This window comes from Nelumbo nucifera, chromosome 4, assembly GCF_055504915.1.
Source record: "Nelumbo nucifera cultivar China Antique chromosome 4, China Antique-T2T, whole genome shotgun sequence".
NCBI classification, from domain to species: domain Eukaryota; kingdom Viridiplantae; phylum Streptophyta; class Magnoliopsida; order Proteales; family Nelumbonaceae; genus Nelumbo; species Nelumbo nucifera.
This window is the reverse complement of record NC_142652.1, coordinates 92,024,204-92,037,606: the sequence shown is the minus strand read 5'-3', so window position 1 is coordinate 92,037,606 and position 13,403 is coordinate 92,024,204. Positions and strand designations below refer to the sequence as shown.

Here is a 13,403-nt window from a genome sequence, read left to right as displayed (position 1 = left end):
AAGGGTGTCAATGAACCGGTTTTGAATTGGACTCGTCCAATATAAAATCAATTTGGACAGATTGAATGGACTAATAAGACATATTAGATTGGACCAATCCGATCCAAAATATTTATTAGATTGGAGTGGATCTGATTCATCCGGAACAAATTTATATTGGATTGTGTTAGATTAAGCCAATATCTGATCCACTGATATAAGATAAAAATATATGTTTCAATGGATCAGGTTTGGGTTGAAAACCAATTTAAATCAAAATGAATTTGAACAAATTGAACGGTCTAGACATTGATTGGACTTGTCCAAATTGATCCAAAACATTCATTAGATTGAATTGGATCTGCTCTCACATAGAGCACCTCATACCGACCTCACAAACACATCCCACCAATCCACCATGCATTGACAACATCTCTCATACTTGTACGTTATTACTAATGAATGACCTCGTACTAAGTACGGGGAAGTTAATTATATATATATATATGAATAAACATAAATGATTTTTATTACCATTTTTTATTATTGTTTATAAATTGCCATTTTTTAAGACACTCATACAATCTACGGGTCCACATAAATTGACCCTTATATGTCAAACCCGTAAAATTATACAGTTCACTAAATTCAACTTGAACTGTTTATTACTTTAATTTAACCATTCTTATTCTTATTCTTATTAATTTATTTTAGTATTTATTTTAATTTTTTTGTTATATAGTAATAACATTAACTAAGGGTCCGTTTGGTTTGCAGGAATAGGGGTCTGGAATCGGAATCGGAATGAGTTATTCCCATTCCAACTGTTTGGTTGGGCAAAATCGGAATCTCATTCTCATTCCTGCTGGAATGGCATTCCCCCATTTGAGGGAATGGTCATTCTCTAACCCTCCCTTGGGAATGAAATCCCATTCCTACTGATTTTAATTTTCATTCTAATTCCTATCTAAACCAAACAGACTATGGGAATGGATCAATCCAATTCCGATTCTGAAGGATTTCTATTCCAATTCCAGTTACGAACCAAATGGATCCTAAATTTATAATTATTTAAATATTTACTTAAAATATTTTTTCCAATCGAGTATAATTATTATTAATTCATATTTTGCATTTAAGAATAAACATTAATGATATGGCTTAACAATTTTAATGACTGTTAATAAATAATGATTCTTATTTAAGGTTTAATTACTGTATCCAGTAATTATTATGGGGCATGCTTTGAATAAACATTACTGATAATTGATGACTGTTATTTCTTTTTTTATTATTTACATAATTAAGTACTTGATAATTGTTATTATTATTAATTATTTCTATAAATAATTGATTGTTATTATTATTTACTTAATTCAATAATTTTCAGCAAGTAATTATTTGAATTAATTTGAATTTTTTATTTTTTTAATTATTTATAATAGACATTTAGGTTAGGTTTTTTATTTAATTTAAGAGACTTACTAAACAATGACCCCATACTAAGTAAGGGGCAACTACAGTATCATTTAATTTGAAAGTTACTATTTAACAATAAAAAATCAATGTCCTATTGAGCAACTCATCCCCAAAAATGTATCAATAACTTTGAAATCATTAATCTATTTATAAAATAGTAAAATTAGATGGATGTTTACAACAATATCACTAATACTGTTTAATATTTAGGGATATATGAATGGATAAAAAGCATTTAAATGATATCTATTCAAAGAGGCAAATAAAGAAGAAAATCATTCAAATAACTGCTAAGAAAAACAATCCATGCCAAACAACATTTGCATATGCATCCATCCTCTGAGGTAAGAGATAAAAAATATATGACTGCAATCAAATCATCATCATGTATTGCTACAATCAACAAATAATATAATTATATGACTTCAAAGCCAATACAACAGAGGAAACATGAAAAAAAGGAGAATAATGTAATGTTGGGAGGCAATATCTCTCATGAATAATAACTTATAAGTATCGGGAGATATATGATAGGATATGCGTGTGAAAAGGCAGTAAAAATGCCTTCACAGTTACAGCACGCTTCCGGGATGTGGGGTGCGCTCCTTTCGTTTTTCTTTCCCACCTCCCATTTTCTGAGTTCGGCCACCTTTCGTCCTATAAATCTTTCTCTCTCACTCTCTCTGTTCTCATTATCGTTTGTTCTTCCTTGGGTTAATCTAAAGGGACGAAAGAGAGAGATCGTCAAGTCATGCTGCCATACCGGAGCTTACAGGAAGCAGAGTTAGCTCTCGGGAGAAAGCTGACATGGGCCGAGAAGCTATGGTTCAATTATTCTGCACAGAAGTCGGATTACTATCTATATTGCCACAACATTCTCTTCTTTTTCTTCTTCTTCTCTCTGGTTCCTCTGCCTTTGGTCCTCATGGAGCTTAAGTTTTCCAAGAACATTGGAAAGTATAAGCTGCAGCCCAAGGTCAGGCTGTCTTTCTCCGATATGGTCAGGTGCTACAGAGATGTAATGCGGTTGTTTGTTCTTACCATTGGTCCTCTGCAACTAGCTTCCTACCCCACTGTCAAGGTAATTGTCTTCACTGTTTATTATTTTTTCCTTTTTCCAATTGCAAGAAATTTGAGGTTTCCGAAAGGAAAATCGTTTCTTCTTGTTGGACTGGCTTTGTTATTGCGGTTGCAGTGGGTTGGGATTCGGACGGGTCTGCCATTGCCATCCGGGTGGGAGATTTTATTACAATTATTTGTGTATTTCATTATTGAGGATTATGGGAATTACTGGATCCATAGGTTCCTGCATAACAAATGGGGTTACGAGAAAATCCATCATGTCCACCATGAGTTCACAGCTCCAATTGGGTTTGCTGCTCCGTACGCTTACTGGGCTGAGATCTTGATCCTCGGCTTTCCCTCCTTTCTTGGGCCAGCTCTGGTTCCCGGGCATATAATCACCTTGTGGTTGTGGTTCATTATTCGGCAGGTCGAGGCTATTGAGACACACAGCGGGTACTATTTTCTGCTCCTCTCTCTCTCCCCTTTTAACCCTATGAGTTTAACTAATTTCCATGGAATGAAATGGTAATTGAAAGCGAGATTATGTTAATTTCTCTTTGTTCGCAGTTGTTAAGTGAAATTGGTTTCTAGAGGATCTTAATCATGGCTTTCCGGTTCCTGTTAAGAAATTATATGCAGAAGAAGAGTAGAGTAGAGAGAGGCATGGTTATTTAAGTGATATAGGTTAGTATGGATTTCTCTTCAATAAGCCAAACACAGCCTTAATATTAGATGGTGGGAGTAGAATGAGTCAAGTCATTTTTCTCACTCATATGAAACATTACAGACTGATTTTCTGAAACGGGTGTACTTAATACCAGTATGGCGTGGACCATGTAGGTTCAGACATGCGTTGGATTCAAACACGTAGTAGATTCTTGAGGGACACTTGTAAATAAAACGTTCCTTTTTCTCTTTCCTTGTTTCAGACAAGTATGTACATGTGTCCTATCAACTTTCAGACATTTTTTTTTTCTACAGATTTATAGACGACCATGTTTTAACAGATTTACTTCCCTCTAGTCTTTAGAAGTCCATGTTTTTTAGTCTTGCCGCCTACTCTAGGGGTGTTCACAGGTCGGGTTGGGTCGGTTTATTGGGGTTTTCCCAACCGACCCGACTTGGTCGGGTTACCTGAGGTGGAAATCGAAACCAACTCATTGATAGGCCAAACCGATCTAGTCGGTTTGAGTCGGGTTGGGTCGGTTTCGGTTTTGCTCCTGTATAAAAGGACACTTAATTGAATTCTAATTGTAATTGCCTAATGGGTTGCCTGTTGGTGTAAAAGATTATAGAAAGTTAAAAACTATGACAGATTGTCTATTCTAATTGTAATTGCCTAATGGGCCTTCTAGTTCTAGTAGAAAACTAGTTATAGTTAAGTAGGAAACTACTCAAACTAAAATCGAAACCGACCCGATATATCGGTTTATATATTTGTCCAACCCGAAACCGATCTGATATATCGGTTTATATATTTGCCCAACCCAAAACCGACTGATATTGATGAAAACCCAGCCAACTCAGATTGGGTCGGTCCAGGTTGGTCGGTTTGATCGAGTTGGGTATTCTTATCAACAGCCCTAGTCCTATCTACCCCCAACTGTTTGGGGTCGGGTATACAAGAGAAACCCAAAAGGAGAGCCTAAGCCTAAGATATTGAATTATGGGCCACTCTTGTATATAAATCTTTTGCACTTCCTGTGTGTTTCCAATGTGGGATTCTCTTTCGATTATCACTTCATGCATCTACTCATATACATATCCTAAGCTTTCATTGTTCTCTCTCTGTCTCCATGTTTGGTTGCGTTTGTGTTTGTGTGCATGCGAGAGAGAACACCTCGACTGACATGGCAGTTGAGGGGACTCTTTTTCTGTGAAACTTGTATGTAACTAAATAACCTTAAATATTTAGTATGATCAATTAGTATTTCATTGATTTATGTCTTCCTTTAGTATGCTTTCTTTTTCAACAATTCCCCATGGTTTATATAATATAAAAACACATCATTAAAAATATAAAAGATTAATACCTGCCGAGTGCCGAGTTCCAAATCCTATCTTTTGGGATCAACAAGTCCAACACCTCACCCATGAGCACAGGCTCGATAAATCATAAAATGGATTGCAGAATATATCCACAACGGAAGTGCAACATGTTCACAGCCAATTCTTAGTGAGTGTGTTAGCAATGGATTTGTGATGTGAATATTTCTCCTCTCAATCTCCAGCTAATCTCCAGCTCGGTACATGCTTGGTAACTCATTGTGACAATCAACTTGGTAAAGTTAAATACTATTCGTTGATTTACACATGCATGTATTCATTGATTTGGTCCCACTGATGTCAACGGGTCGGGTTTGCCTCAACCCTAATTCGACACTACAATGTCTCAACCCGAACCCGACCCAACCCCGCCTTAAAATACATGAGTTTCAAACCTGACTCAAGTCTAACCCGATACCGATCCGACCTGACCTGTAGCATTTCAATTGTATTTTTTTTAACACGTTTTGAAGATCTAAAATCTATTAATTTAAGTTAGGAAATTGTTTTATAAAATCTAAGATGTCACACTTCCCATTTAAAAAAATCAAAATCAACTCACAATTAAATCTTAAACTTTAAAATTATAGAGTTAGAAGTCAAAAAGTTACAATAATACTTTCTATACATGCATGGTATCATGATCCCTTACCGTGGGTGGGTTAAGCAAAATCCAAACTTGGTCCAAACCCGATTCGGGTTGAATAATCAGAACTCTAATCTGACCCTAAAGTCAAATATATTATATGGACTCTAACCCGACCCACTGACATCCCTAGGTCCCACGAAGGAGACTATCTAGGCCAGAACTCAAATTGACGGAAGACTACAGCTTTGATATTTAAGATCCAATATGATGCTCCATTAGTCTGTACTCTGTAGTATGGAACTTTTGATAAGTCTCCCATTTTGGTTCAAGCATTTTCCTAGCACATGAAGGGGCATCGCCCAACAATTGGCCCCTGTCTAGCCAAGGTCTTGAGACGGGTAGACAGGATGGGGTACTAATGAATGGGATCTTGATTATTTCCTAATCACTAGCAAAAACCAAAGTTTGATAAATTAATTATGTACTAGCTGCAATAAACTTTCTCAAGAGTAAAAGGTCATCAAATGTATTGGATGCCATCGAATTTTTATGTTGAATTTAATTCTCTGGTTTAACTTGTCTTTATAATAACTAGCGGAGGAGCCCCGCATTGCAGGGGCAAAACATGATAGTAAGTGGCTTGCCAAAGGTAAATTATTGTATAGGAAAAAAATTTGTGAAAGGTAAATTTTTTAAATAAAAGTTTATTGGAAATAATATCTATTTAAAATAAATAAAATTTTATGGATATTAATATGTTTAATTTAATAAAATAAAAAAATAAACAATTGCGACCATCAGGAAATAGAGTGAAAGAGGAGGAGATGACTTTTGTCATTGTATTTTTATTTTATATAGTGGAATAATTGTAAATAGTTAAATAATAATTAATTTAATTTAATAAATAAATAAATTTAGTAAAATAAATGAGATAAATAGACAATCAACTGAGAGAGTAAATATATACATGATTCTATGTCTTACTTTGCCAGCAATAATAATTTGTTAGATTACTAAATTATTAACTAATTAAATAATTTAGTAAAATAAATAATTAAATAAATAAAATTTTATGTATTATCAACACAAGATTGGTAAAGGCTATATCAAATTATTTAATTAATTAATTCAGCGTTGTTAGTGGGTCGAACTGAACTATCGGGCTACTGAGCCCATGAGCAAGCTTAGCCTAGTCTGTAGCCCAGCCTGGACTAAGACTTGACCTGCGAACCAGCCTTGGTCCGTGCAGGCTCAGGCTAAAATAAAATTTTAAGATCTTTTTTAATTTATGTTAAAATTTTCATTATTTTTTCAAAAATTTTAAAAAACATGGCTTAGCCTAGTTCGTGGCCCAGCCTGGCCTAAGACTTGGCCCACAGACCAGCCTGGCCCGTGGCACAACATGGGCCTGTGCGGGCTCGGGCTGTATATTATATACAATAATTATATAATATATTAATATATATATATATATAGCTTTATTTTCAATTTATTATTGCATATATAAATAATTGTACACATCAAAATTCATATAAAATATTATTTTAAGATCTTTTTAATTTTTTATCTATTTTATAATTTATAAAAACATGGCGTAGTCTACTTCGTGGCCCAATAATAGTTATATAATATATTAATATATATAATTTTATTTTCAAATGTATACATCAAAATTCATATAAAATAAAATTTTAAGATACTTTTTAAATTTTTGTCTATTTATTATAATTTATTATTTTTTTCAACATTTTTAAAAAACATGGCTTAGCCCGGTTTATGGCCCAGCCTGGCCTAAGACTTGGTCTGCGATACGGCATGGGCCGTGTGGGCTCGAGCCGTATATTATATACAATAGTTATATAATATATAATTTTATTATATAATTTCATTTTATTAATGCATATATAAACAATTGTATACATCAAATTCATATAAAATAAAATTTTAAGATCTTTTTTTAATTTTTTTCATCTATTTTTAATTTATGTTAACTTATTCATTATTTTTTGTCAAAATTTTTAAGAAACATGGATTAATCCGATTCATGGCCTGACATGGCCAAAGACTTGGCCCACGGCACAACATTGGCCTGCATGGGCTCAGGCCAAATACTATGCTGAGCCAACCCTCTAAAGTATCGTAGGGGAGGGAAGCATGGCCCGATTGTAAATAAAATGAGAGATAAACACATTTTTTAACAAATACGAAAAAGGCAAGAGTTTAGTAGAATCATTGTAAATAGTTAGCGATGGCACCATTGTAAATAATTATATCTTTAATATCAAATATGAAAGGGGAAAAGGAGAGAATAAGTTATGATTGTTTTTTGTTTTATTCGCATCATTGTAATTAATTAAATTTGTAACAATAATCATTAAAAACATGAACATGAAAAGATTATAAGATTATAAGATTTCATTTAGGTTATATAAAAAGAAAATATTCAATTTGGCAAATGCATAGCATCATAGTAATCCGCCATATAACCTTTTACTTTTAGGTTATATATATAGATTTGCATATAAAAGCTTGTCATTGTAATTGAAATGATGAAATCATTCCGTCATCAAGAGCAATTTCATAAGCTTTAGGTTGGTATCTTTCTTAAAACATAAAATGCTTTGTTTTTGTTAATAAGCTCTACTTATGAACTTATTTTGTTCTCATCGCTTCTGATGCAATATATATTCATATTGGTCAAAAGTGACATAGATTGAGAAGCTTCGTCTTCCTTTCCTTTTTCATCTGAATCTTTTTATGCAATCAAAATGCAGTCACCAAACTTTTTGCATCAAACACTGTTATGCAGGTATGACTTCCCCTGGAGCCCCTCAAAATATATCCCCTTCTATGGGGGAGCAGAGCACCATGATTACCATCATTTTGTTGGAGGCCAAAGCCACAGCAACTTTGCTTCAATATTCACCTACTGTGATTACATTTATGGAACTGACAAGGTTTGTTGATGAGAATATTCCATTTTCAGCCATACGTGTAGATCTTACATTAAAGCTATGTTTGGTTTGAAGGAAAAGGTAGGGGAAGGAAGGGAAAGACATGGAAACCTATACAAGGCTTGTATAGATTTCCCTATCTTTCCCTTCCTTCCCCTACCTTTTTCTTCAAACCAAACATAGCCTAAATGATAAAGCATCCTTTTATTGATTATTCTCCGATGTATTTTATCAGGGTTATCGATACCATAAGGAGACCCTCAAAATGGTAATGTGCTTCCCTCCTTTAGGCTTTATTGGGTGATTTGGGTGATCGGTATGTGTGTGTATATGCCTATGAAACCCACTTTATTGTTTTTGGTTTAGCGAGATGTTGTTCGTACTTTTATTCATTGTGTATGAATGGGTTTTATTAATCAAAAACTAAACAATAGAAACATATAAGAGTATATAATTGTTTTATATTTTAATTTTTTAAATAAATAATAATTATTTATATTTTATAAATAATTTTTTTATTTTTTTTGCAATAAAAAATAATAATAACTCATTTCAGTTAAGGTTGTTCATTAAACCGATCAAATCGACCAACTCAACCCAATTCAACCCAAGTTAGTATTTTCGATTAGTTTTGGTTCAACAATTTCCCAACCCGACCAGGTTGGATCATTTTCGATTTAGTCATTTGTAAATTGCCCAAAACCAAATTAACCTGACCATAGTATATATATACATACATATATATATATATATATATATATATATATATATATATATATATATATTAAATATAATTTTTTAATATGAGAAAGTAGGATAATTTCCATATTTCTTAATCTAAAATATTTTATATTGTAAATTTATTTTTTAATAATATCATTGTAATTTTTTAAATTTAAATCTCTTGAACTAACTAAAACAAACCAAAAATTGACGCAAACCGATACAACTCAAATTGGCCAGTTTTCACTAATGGTCAGTTGGTTTGGGTAATCAACTCAAGTTGAACCGACTCATGAGCCATCCTAATTTCAGCTAAATTAATAGTCCAATCTCTACTAAATAGCAATAGTTTAATCTTCAATGATTATTAAAAATTTATAGCAAAAACACACAATTATTAAAAATAAATTTATAGTGAAAATACAATAAATACAATGATTAAAAAAATATAATTAATATTAAAAATAAATTAAATTAGTCAATAAATAGTATAATCTCAAATAACAATAGTTTAATCTCCAATAATTATTGAAAATATATTTTTTACAGAAAAACAATAAATAATTACTGAACAATAAATATTAATTTTTGAGTATATAAATATATAATAAATATATATTAAGATTTTAAAGTTATTATCTTTTGAAAGTTATTTTCTAGAATTATTAATTGATATAAGTGAAATTAGGTTTTCAAAATATTATTTGGTTATTTAAATAATATCATTATTTATTTTGTTAAATATAAATTATTTATTGAATTTAATAATCCCTAAAATTAAAATTTATACTATTATTACATAATTTTGTTATTAATCTTGAAAAATATTAAATTGTTACTAATTTGAATATTATGAAATCTATTATCATTATTTTTCTACTTTTAAGAGATTTTTTTAAATTTATTAAATAATTTCGTTATTTTAACTATTTTAAAATTTTAGTTATTTAAATATCTAAATAAAATGTAACATATTTAAATTTTTTTTATTTGAATTTTATTTATTTTAAAGTTATTATGTAATATTAAATATTTTGTTATATGATTTTTATATATTTTTAATATTTTATTATTTAAAATATTTAGCTACTGAATTATTTAAACAATATTTTATTTTTTTTAATGTTAAATTTTTATTATTTGAATAACATTTAAATTGTATAATCCATAAAACTATAATTTATATTATTATTAAATCTATTATAATTATTTTTTGTGTTTTAGTAAATATGTTAAAGTTATCATATAATTTAGTTATAGCATTTAAATAATTCTTAAATTTTTAATTCAAACTATTATATATATATATATATAGATAGATAGATAGATAGATAGATAGATAGATAGATAGATAGATAGATAGAGAGAGAGAGAGAGAGAGAGAGAGAGAGAGAGATAAAAAATGAATGATATGATAAATAGGAATTTGACATAATATAGGAGAAAGTGGGGTATTGTGGTGCCACTTGACTAGACATTAGGAAAGCAAATCCCTCTTTCTTTATCTATTGGTTGTTAGAGATAATTTAGCCTATGTTGTTAAATTCCTTATTGGTTTAATCAACAATTATGTGAAAATAAAAATATGAAAAATTCAAAAAAAAAAAACAAACGATTATGAAGGTGGCAAGGAGAGGCATGGTGACGTGGATAACCTTGTTTCATATTATATAGAATAGATATGTATAATTTCAGGACGCACTATTCAACATGCTCCTCCTAAACATTATCACCTTGTAAATGGTCTAAGCATGCTTTTGTCAAAAATCATTAACTTGGTGAGTGACATGCTGACCTAGGTGGTTGACCTGTTGACAATGGTTTTTGGCCTTTTTTTTTAAAAATTTTTTAGCCTTTTTTTTATTTTTAAACTACAATGGGCCATCTGTTTGGACTGGATGGTTGAACCGCTGATTGGAAACCCGCAACCAAAACGGTTCCAGTGCTGGGTCGGTTTTAAAAACATTGAGCCTAAGAATATACTGCTGTTTAGAGAACTAAGGATGATTTTGCAACAGGATATACATAGATGAAATGTAGCTAAGGTGCTGGTGGTGGATACCAAACTCACTACAAAAGGATGGATCTTTTCACCAGAGTCAGCATATACCGTATTGCTTGGTTCCTCCCTCCTAACCAACTTTTTTTTTTTTCTTTGTAACCACAGCTGAAAGAGAAATGGAGTAGCAGCTCTGAACAAAATGGAAATGGGTATCAAATCTCGAACCAAGATCCCAAATCTGATTAGGCGGTGGAACTTCAGAAACTGTCTCCGAAACTTTCTCTTCCAATCTCTTATAACTCGAGTGTGGTGAGTGGGGATTATAGAGTGTTTTAGATATATACTGTAAAAAAAAAAAAAAATCATGTATTTAGTTGAAGCTTTTGTTATAAGTGGAGTTGTTAGTCAAACTCACGATGCATATCCCTAATTTCTGTTATAATCACGTTTCTACGTCAAAGTTTATATAAATCCGGATTGTGAGTTGTGTGATTACCTATTTCTATTTGAAGCGTTCTCACTATTGCAGACTTTCTGATTGTATTTGTCTAAAGAATTTTCTATTCTGTTTAACGTGTTTCGTAGATAAGGATATTATGATTCACGAGTATGTATAATAGTTGGCCCGTCTAGCTCAGTCGGTAGAGCGCAAGGCTCTTAACCCCTTGTGGTCGTGGGTTCGAGCCCCACGGTGGGCGCTTGGCATTTTTGCTCCTACACAGTCTACACCCGCCAAGCAAAGTAGAAAATGGCTGAATCAGTTTATTGACCCAATAAGCTGACTGCATATTCTCTCCCCACTTAAACGGGCTTCCTAGATACATCAGCGCTAAATTGGAAAAAATGGTGTTCCAGAAAATGTATGTTTGTTTGCAACTGTTTTTTCATAAAAAATGATGTTTCAAGTCACACCTTAAAAATCAAAAAGACATGGTTTAGAGCAATACTGAATTTGGCGTACAGTGATACATCAGCTGCGGAAAAGATAGTGTTCCAGAAAATGTATGTTTATTTGGAATAGGCATGGTTTAAAGCAATACAGAATTTGGCATTTTCTCATTTTGCATATCTTTGTTGTCAATAAAAACGTGATGTGGCAGTGACGTAGAGTTCATATAATGGGTACTAGTGCTGAAAATAGACATGATGCACCGATAACAAACAGAAAGTATTATTGTTGATCTAGAAAATGTTCTAGCTGACAATAACATTTTCAAACAGAAAAAAAAAAAAAAAAAAAAACAATGTGATCTCTACACAACTGAGGGAGGGTAGCCCTACACAACTCCTCAATCCTGGTGAAGATATTTGATCCAAGTCGTCTCCTCTGCAATCAGCCAGAGAACATCATCTGACCAAAGCAAGATCTGAGCATAAAATAGAATGGATTACATAATAGAATTGAAGTCATAACAGAAAGCCGCTACAAATTAAAAACATAAAGCAGTGACTCGGTGAGGTTTTATTTAATGGAGGACCGGAAGGAAAACAAAAGTGGAGGCTGAGGCTACTGATAGCGGTGCTCAGGCGTAATGAGGCTTTCGACCACCACGGCCGCTGCCGCTCCCAATTCTGTTCCTGGGGTCGTTCCTGGTGTTGGCTTAAGGATCGCTGTAGTCGTCGGTGCGCGCTTTCAGGGATCTTCCCTCCACTACCACCACTAACTACATTTATTAGATTCATATTGGATTTACATCGAACACAATAACAACAAAAATAAAGCCTCGCCCAATTACATGGGCTTGGGATTAAGTATGCTAAATCTGTTGTAAAAAAAACATGGTTCTTAAAACCAGACCGGAAAAATTAGGAATTGATTCGTTTTACTCCAAAATTGTTTTTTGGCAAAAAATCATTAATTTGGTTAGTGAACCATTGACCCGGGTAGTTAAACAGTCAATCTGGATAATGGTTATTGGCCATTTTTTTAATTTTTTTTTCTATCAAAATGGTCGTTCGTTCGGACCAGACGATCGAACCATTTGACCCAGGAACCAGACCCCAAAACGGTTCCCTGTCTGGTCTAGTTTTAAAAACCTTGGTAAAAGATTGTGGCAATATTATATGAAAATTTAACACCCTGGTATAGCAATCTTCTACTTGTGCCAGTATTCTGATTTATTTTATTTATGTATTTTAAAAACATTTGCTTGCCATCCATTTTTTATGTTTAGATTTGTTATTTAATTTAAGATAATTAAATCAAGTTATATTTCTAAATAATAACTTACTTTATGGATCCTAATATTATTTGAAATGAGTTTTTGTTTTTTGGATAGATTATAAAGATCCCCGTAGAATGGGGTCAATGACAATCACCCTCTGAACTTTAAATTTGCAACAAACACTCCCTCTGTCAGAGTTCCATCAATTAACTTTGAAAAAGATTTTCATTCAGTTGTTTAAAATTTTTAAATCTCCAAACTACCCTTTTCTTATTTATTTGAATGAGTTATGATTCAATTAGTTTTCTAAATACAATATTGAATTCATCTCGGTTTCACTAATAGATCCTTGTAATTTCTAGCTGGATTCAATATTCTTATCAAATAGTAGAGGTTTATAG

At 32.2% G+C, this 13,403-nt stretch overlaps 1 protein-coding gene and 1 non-coding gene across 2 annotated transcripts; both read left to right on the top strand.

Annotated features, from left to right (window-relative positions):
• The first annotated feature begins 2,019 nt into the window (after positions 1-2,019).
• LOC104611228 (methylsterol monooxygenase 1-1-like) lies at positions 2,020-11,372 on the top strand. Its single transcript, XM_010278204.3, has 5 exons — positions 2,020-2,539; positions 2,654-2,976; positions 7,968-8,115; positions 8,348-8,380; positions 11,003-11,372. Exons 1-5 carry the CDS (start codon positions 2,210-2,212, stop codon positions 11,081-11,083), a joined length of 915 nt encoding a protein of 304 aa, XP_010276506.1. The 5' UTR covers positions 2,020-2,209; the 3' UTR covers positions 11,084-11,372.
• Positions 11,373-11,460: 88 nt separating this feature from the next.
• On the top strand, positions 11,461-11,535 carry TRNAK-CUU (transfer RNA lysine (anticodon CUU)). The gene has a single exon. It is a non-coding gene; the product is annotated as a tRNA-Lys (tRNA).
• Positions 11,536-13,403: the final 1,868 nt, after the last annotated feature.